Source organism: Penaeus monodon, chromosome 17 (genome assembly GCF_015228065.2).
Source record: "Penaeus monodon isolate SGIC_2016 chromosome 17, NSTDA_Pmon_1, whole genome shotgun sequence".
Lineage (NCBI taxonomy): Eukaryota > Metazoa > Arthropoda > Malacostraca > Decapoda > Penaeidae > Penaeus > Penaeus monodon.
Genome location: NC_051402.1, coordinates 33,864,188 through 33,872,134, shown reverse-complemented (window position 1 = coordinate 33,872,134; position 7,947 = coordinate 33,864,188). Strand labels below are relative to the sequence as shown.

Here is a 7,947-nt window from a genome sequence, read left to right as displayed (position 1 = left end):
CTTGCCATTTCTTATGGATGATCTGCAATACCTAAGAACAGAAATGTCATTTGGGCATCTTAATATAATGATACCTGATATATTTTTGATAAACCACTTTAAGCTATCAATATATCTTTTATTATAAGTAAATGATAGTTGCTTGTTTTCTTCCTTTGTGTACTTCTTAACTAACATTCACATTAGCTAACGTTCAGGTGTATACCAACAAAAAGTGATCTTGATGCAATTTCAATATCTCCAACATCCTTTCAATACAGGCAGTCTACCTAAAATGAGGCTTAGTCATATGGAGAACAAATCTACCGAAAAGTTTTAAATAGCACTTTCCTAACACTAACTACATCCCGATAATGTTTCCTATTAATAGTCTACTGAACCAGTAGACATTAATTAACCCTTTATTCCTTGGAGGATCTAACACTGAAAAAAAATCATTCATTACTATTTAGCATGTGAATGTCAAATTTCTTTTTTTAATCTTTAAATGTAAACTTATCAAAATATGGTCCAAACATAATTTCTAATCTCCAACCCCTCAACCCAGGGGTTTGGCATTATGGCAAGCAAATCTACATCTAAAGTTGTAACAAAAGAACTGCTGAACCATAGCATTCTTGAAGATACACTTATTATTAACTCATTAGAATACACAAGGGATATGAGAACCAGGAGGGTCAAATGTGACAAAAAGGACTCTTAAAAGTTTTGGTAAAATGCATTATATTACTACTGCCCTGTACTTTCCATTCTTTCCATTTCATATCTGTATCAATATTCAAAACTAAGCAAAATATGCTTTCATACAGCTAAAGGTATATTTATACTTCAAGTACATACTGTTGTTACAGTTCCCTTAGCAACCATCAGATGTCACTGGTACATCAGATTAGTCTGTTTGTATTTTAAAACAGAAATGTAGATGAATAAAATATCTCAGAATTTTTATTCTTGGCATAAACAATAACAAATTGAGAAGTTTAGAATCCTTCCCTCTCATATCTCTTTAAAATAATTTTACTTCAAGGTATACAGAAAGAAGTAAAACTTTATTAATAAATTTTATTAAATATCTGTGCTTTTTTACTTATGAAAGTTTTCTATCAGTAGTTACAGAATATTATCATTCTAACACTTTCTTAACATCATTAAAGATAACTGTAAATACTTTTTGATTGTTCCATCATTTTAAAAAACTGTATGAACAGCAACTTTATACAGACAAATATTACATTTTTCCTATATATATATTATTATATGCAATATCCTGCATAATACATTACTACACACCATAAACAATAAACTTCCCTTAATCTTGCACAGGTTTGATCCATAAAATTTTCTTTTTATTGGAATGATTTTTCAATAGTGTCAAACCTTCAGCTAATTACATAAACTGTTTATACTTCACGCTCCTCGGTACTTTGTTAATTACAAGACGGCCATCGTAGCTCAGAGAGGCAAACGTCCAGAAATCTGCAGCAGACCATTCCACTGCATATACAGAGTCCTCATGATCATCGTAAGTTTGGATGACTCCTTCCTCTGCTCCCTCAGCCCTGCAAAAGCAACATAACACAATTCATAATGAACACTGTTTTTTTCTTTTTCTATTGATCAGCCCACCATGCCATCTGACATTGAATATAGTTCAATAATGCATGGGACAATCTGATCTGAATTTCAGCATGAATTTGTAAATGAGTTAACCTATTGACACAAATAGCCACCAAGGAGTCAATTAACCCTGCTTGACCTCAAAATGACAATGATAAAAATCATCATCATCATCATCATAATGAAAATAATAATATCAACAATAATAAAATAAAATTTATTATTATTATTATTATTATTATTATTATTATTATTATTATTATTATTACCATTACCATTACCATTACCATTACCATTATCATTATCATTATCATTATCATTATCATTATTATCATCATCATCATCATCATCATCATCATCATCATCATCATCATCATCATTATCATTATCATCATTATCATCATTATCATTATCATCATTATCATTATCATCATCATTATCATCATCATTATCATCATCATTATCATCATCATCATCCTAGTAATAGTACCTAGTAGTAGTAGTAGTAGTAGTCATTACTATTACTATAATAATTATTATTCTAACAATAATTACTATTATTTTTAACACTATTATTATCATTACTATGACTATCACCATCATAATTAGTATCATCACTATCTTCATTACTATTATTATTATTACTATTATCATCATCATCATTTTCATCATTTCTTTTCCATATTATCATTTTCATGATGATCATTATCATTAATATCATAAATATCACTAATCTTGACAAGAAAACAAGTACAAAAGAAAAATATGAAGCTAAAATATGCTAAAATGGCCAAGATATACAGCTAAACACAGTACAAAGTAAAATCACATATACCTTTCTAAATGCCTACAAAAGAAATGTTGGAATAAATCAAAATAAAAGTCTACAAGCTGATGAGCATAAGGGAAGTGGTTAGCAAAGGCACCCAAAACAGTAGCAAGAAGAAAGAAAATGGTATCTCAAAATGGAACTGACAAAGGCATGCATACATCCAATGTTAACAGACATATATTTACTATGCTCAGCAGTCCCTCAAATACACATTTCAGTTTTTCAAAACAACTCAGTACAAATGCAACTCACTTTTCTTTTTCCTCTTTACTTTCCTCTTGATCAACCATGGTACCAAAAGGCTGTGAGGCAATAGACGGCAAGTTTGAGAGAATTACCCGCTGGTCGCTGGAACAGGTTAACACCAACTGGTCATACGACGCATTGTATCGCACACTCCACACCCTGGAAACAACAGACACAGCTTGTATTTCCTATCCACAAAGAAAATCACTGTAGTTTTATGTTCTCACTTCTTTAATGTAGGATGGCGATAAAGTACCTTACCAGTGAGAATGATCACTCAGTTCCTTGAGAGGTTGCTCTGTGTTCCTGATATCCCAGAACTTTGTTTTGCAGTCATCACCACAAGTGGCCAAGTAATACTGCATGTTAGGATTAAAATCAAGGTCTCTGAAATGATGTCAGATTATTACAATCTTTAGAGGTATATATGTTCTTTAAATGAGTGTAATCTGAATGAGCAGATTTAGTTGGGTAACTAAATGACTATTATTTGAAAAGAACATTCAAATGATTGATTGTATAAATAGAACAGATGTGTTTATTACAGAAAGTTTCAAATGGGTACATTCTGTAGAAAGGTAATTACCAATAAGTTCCTTTCAGAATACAAATACCTACCTTACTAACTGCATATGTGCTCCTTCAACACACCAAGAGGATTTCATTGATCTTAGATCCCATGCCCTCACAGACGAGCCATGAGTAGCAGCAACCTGTGAGCCTTGTTGGTGAGGATACCACCGGCCAGACCCCAGACTCACACTCCCTCTGCCTTCCACGGTCACTTCCCCAACTACCTAAAATAAAAAGTTAATAAAAAATATATATATTTGAATCATTAATTCAATAAAAATATTACCACCTTTAACCCACTGTGTCTTGTGAAATGCATTGACACAAAGATGGCAACACAAGTAATAGGCCACCAAGGAGAAAACAGTAGGCTTTTGGGAAAATGTGTTTTTCTAATGCTATTAATATTGATGCTGATATTATTAATATTGACATTATAATTATTACAATGTGAATAATAATATTAATAGCAGTATACATAAAAAATTAATATTTCCAAAATTCAAGGAAAGGGTGAGATAAGCAGGATTACTATTTGACTCCTTGGTGACTAAGCACTTGTGGAGCCATCTGTGTAAATACAACCAATAAACTAAACTCACAGTGGGCATGGTATTTACGAACATGCCATCCCTGGGAGCATTAGTTTAAATAAGTTCCAATTTCCTTAAAAAAAAGTGGGTTTAATCCTGTTTACCATCATTTGTATTTTTCAACCAATATATGAACATATAAATTAAAAAATGAAAGTAAAATTCTTTAGAACTATAGATATCCTTATGGTATATGGTATATATATTTGTTTGGTTCTGTCATAAAGAAGCATATATTTCCATAAAAGACATGCTCCTGTATTACCTTAGCAGACTTCCCCGCTGCCTGAACATCCCAATAGTAGAGATGGTTATCAACAAGGGTGACTAGACGTGCATCATCTTCTGGAGCCCAGACCACAGACCACATCTGTGAGCCCAGGCCTGGCACAGGAGACCCTGGTGCCTGAGGGTCACTGGCTGATGCTCCATCCAAGCTGCACACTTTCTCAACTTGCTCTCCACTTCCCCTTTTGCAGTAAAAAAAAAGGAAGGTATAATACTCACATGTAGATTATTTTGTTCTTATAACAGGGAGATATCTTTTATTTTTCTCCTGTTAGTTTTACAAAATCAAATATTCTAATCTTTATACAAATTGAGTATTCAGCACTTCTATACACTATTTACCAATACATATATTTAGGAGCTGACATAAGTCAACATGTTTAAAAGCATGTACCTTGTATCATCAAGGACACCAGAGGTTGAGCCTTCAAGGGGTAGTCTCCAAATGGCAGCACCAAACTCCCCACAATAATCCTGTGCTGGAAATTCACAAACACTAATGAATATTGAATGATAATAGAGAGTTACTAAAAATAATCTAGCATGCACTAACAAAAGCTGGATCATTATTTACATGAACAGAATCTGCACACTTATGTAAAATTCTCATTCTCATTATCGATATCTTTGATTATTCAGCACATATAGAAAAAAATAACCAGGTCACTGAAAAATTTCAATGCAAATCAGTTTACCCTTTTCTTCCTGTATTGCTGCATTCTGAATGTCAACCTATCCAACCTATCCATTTTTATTAATAGATCTAACAATGATTTATTCTCTTTCTTAATGTGCTTCTACTTAATACCACTTTACAATAGTTATGATAATAATACTATAACTTGTAGTTCAGATAATAATACCATTACTTGTAGTTCTGACAATAATACCATTAAAAAACTGCATTTGATATTTTATTTGAGGTACAGAATCTGATTAATTGATGTAGTTGTTAAAAAGAACAATGAATTCTGAATTTCACCATGCACATGAATAACTTACTATTGTTATACACTGTTGCAATAAGATTAACACTCTGTGGTGCTGCACAAATCCGCCACACTTCTCCAGCAGGATGTTCAAAAGTCTGCTTTGTGACAAGACTTGTGTCATCATCAAACTCAATCAGCTGAACCTGAGAAATAATGCTAAAATGAGATCAAGCAGTATTTAATTCCTAAAGATACTGTACACAGTATGTTTCTGAACAAGTATTGCTGGATCTAACCAAAACTAAAATCATGGAATACTAGTTTCAAAGTCAGATTATCATGCCCTGGCAATATATACTTCATGAAACATATAGGAAACACTATTATTCGAATGGCTAAACATGCTGAAAACTATGATGAATGCAATAATTATAGTCACTTTTGAGAGTTAAAGAAAAAATATTGTTCCAGATAATTGTTTTGTCATTATATAAGATTGCTGGATATAATCAATACTGAGTTTGAAGACAGCCCTCCTCTGAGCTCTGAACAAAATATCTGTTGTATTCTACACACAATATGTAGTACTATTCTGAAGGACAGAAATAATTAAATATATATTATATACAATGAAACAGATAAAATATAGATATACACAAATACATTAACATATACAGTTAAGGATACAAGTATATACATTTACAGAGAAAAGATCTCTGATAGGTAAACATTATTACCTGAGTAGAAATGGATGAAAATATAAAAGAGTACCAATAAACAGTATCTATAAAAATATATATGAGCAGAGCTGAAGGGATATTACAGATAAAAATAAAGATACACAGAAGAGAAAGCTTATTTTACAAACCTTTATAGGCTAGTTGATACTGGATATTAATATCATACCTGAACAACAATAAAAATCTTTGTCCAACAAGAATTTATTTCCTTTTTGCCTTATAGAGTCTTCTATAGGTCTATTCTTTTAGATTATAGGGATATATTAGTCACAGTTATGTGTACTAAGCTTATGAATTGATCAGCTTTAGGTATTACTAAAATCATTAACAACAGAAGTTAATATAATAACAGTAAAAATAATCAATTTAGCATCCTTGGTAAAACCAGAAAGAGGAATATTCATTCACTTTACCTGATTTGTTCTTCTAAGAGACTGAGTTCCAACAAGGAAGTTTATCTTCTCTGTTTCAGCTGTGTGTGCTGCTAGAGCTCGGGCCTGAAAATACATTTAAACAATAAAAAAAATAGTAAGTATGAGCTGAACTTCCTTCATAAAACTGATGAAAATTATAAAATTCATCTTTAACTATATCTCTGTAAAATCATACCTGCTAATTATAAGTATAAAGATATTGGTGATAAGGTTATCACAGAGGGTTAAAACTCTTCTGTATAATGGTATCCCAGGATTCATAGTAACACAAACACAGAAAAAATACACTGTTCTACCTCCATAATGTAATATATGTGTAATTACCAGGACATAAAGATTACTTAGGAATCATTCTTATAACTTGACCTTAGGAGAACAAGATTTTATGAGGTTTAGATATATGGTCTGGTTTGACAGGGTTGGTTATGAGACCACAGGAAGCAAAGTTTTTACCAAACCATTAGAGAACATATTCCCCCTAATCAAATACCTGAAAGAGGGTACCATTATTATTGGAAGCAGTGATACATAGATCTCTTTGTTCACTGCTGAGTTTGAAAAATAATGCACAAGTATATTCCTTGAAATAGGATATGTCTTTTATCTACACAGTTGATTGCTCTTAACTTTTCAAAGGGTTAATTCATGAATTACTCAGGGAAACTGCTAAAGATGCCATTAAAGTGTATGAAACAAACACAAAAAAAATAGTATCCCTTTAGGTCCTCTGCTAAACCCATTCGTGCTGTCTTTTTCAAGTGGTAGACAAATTATCTATGTTATAGATATAGATAAAAAGATGAAGAAGGATGTTCCTGCCTGTATTTCTTCAAAGAAACAGAGAATGTCACATGTTTCCACCATCCCAGTGGATTTACATGTCTTAACTAATGCAAAAAGTTCACCAAATGCAAGGAGCATAAGGAGAATATCAAGTTCATCGTAAAATTGACTGGAATTCAATCTACTTTTAAAAGTCTTAGGAAATGCGAAGATTACAGGAGCCTATCATGGGAAGAGACCTAACACAACATCTTCAGATGAAGCTAACCTTTCCGCATAAGGATATGGGGCCAAATGGCAAGTACTCCCTTTACTTTTCAATATAATGTGCAACACGGAATAAGGAGTCTTGTCGTTGCTTTATCAAATGGAAACACACCTGGAAATCTTCTAAACCGTAAATCACCGGTGCATCATCCATGGTTACTGCAGTTCCCGGTCCTCTCCAACAGTTAAAGAAAAAAGAACGAAAGAGGAACCTCCTTCAAAGTCCCAAAGACGTGACAGAAACCTCAAAAAAAGGTCATAGATTCCCTCTCTTGATCAGCTGTTGCCGCTGTCGTGTCCTGTCAGAGAATTTACCAAAACAATAACAAAGTCGATTTCTAAGTCTGCCGAGAGGATACCGAAATAGGTTTATTAGGTTTACATGCAAAGCTATGGTTTTGTAATACTGCACATTCTCGTGGGATTCTGACAGACAGACAGACAGACAGACAGACAGACAGACAGACAGACAGACAGACACAGACAGACAAGACAGACAGACAGACAGACAGACAGACTGACTGACTGACTGACTGACTGACTGACAGACAGACAGACAGACAAACGCACAGACTCACACATACATGCATGCATACGTCCACACACACACACACACACACACACACACACACACACACACAC

The 7,947-nt window shown here is 33.0% G+C and overlaps 1 protein-coding gene across 2 annotated transcripts in view; it reads right to left on the bottom strand.

Moving 5' to 3' along the window:
* Positions 1–1,048: 1,048 nt before the first annotated feature.
* LOC119583678 (EARP-interacting protein homolog) overlaps positions 1,049–7,947 on the bottom strand; it is an 11,736-nt gene continuing 4,837 nt past the window's right edge. The window contains exons 1-9 of one of the 2 annotated variants that reach the window (XM_037932280.1): positions 7,418–7,775; positions 6,235–6,318; positions 5,152–5,284; positions 4,544–4,628; positions 4,127–4,331; positions 3,314–3,492; positions 2,957–3,082; positions 2,702–2,854; positions 1,049–1,559 (exon numbers count right to left, since the gene is read on the bottom strand). In XM_037932280.1, coding sequence (XP_037788208.1) covers positions 1,388–1,559; positions 2,702–2,854; positions 2,957–3,082; positions 3,314–3,492; positions 4,127–4,331; positions 4,544–4,628; positions 5,152–5,284; positions 6,235–6,318; positions 7,418–7,459 — 1,179 coding nt within the window. In that variant the 5' untranslated portion in view covers positions 7,460–7,775 and the 3' untranslated portion in view covers positions 1,049–1,387. Of the gene's footprint in view, positions 1,560–2,701; positions 2,855–2,956; positions 3,083–3,313; positions 3,493–4,126; positions 4,332–4,543; positions 4,629–5,151; positions 5,285–6,234; positions 6,319–7,417; positions 7,776–7,947 lie in introns of those variants that run through there. The other variant, XM_037932281.1, reaches the window with a different exon arrangement.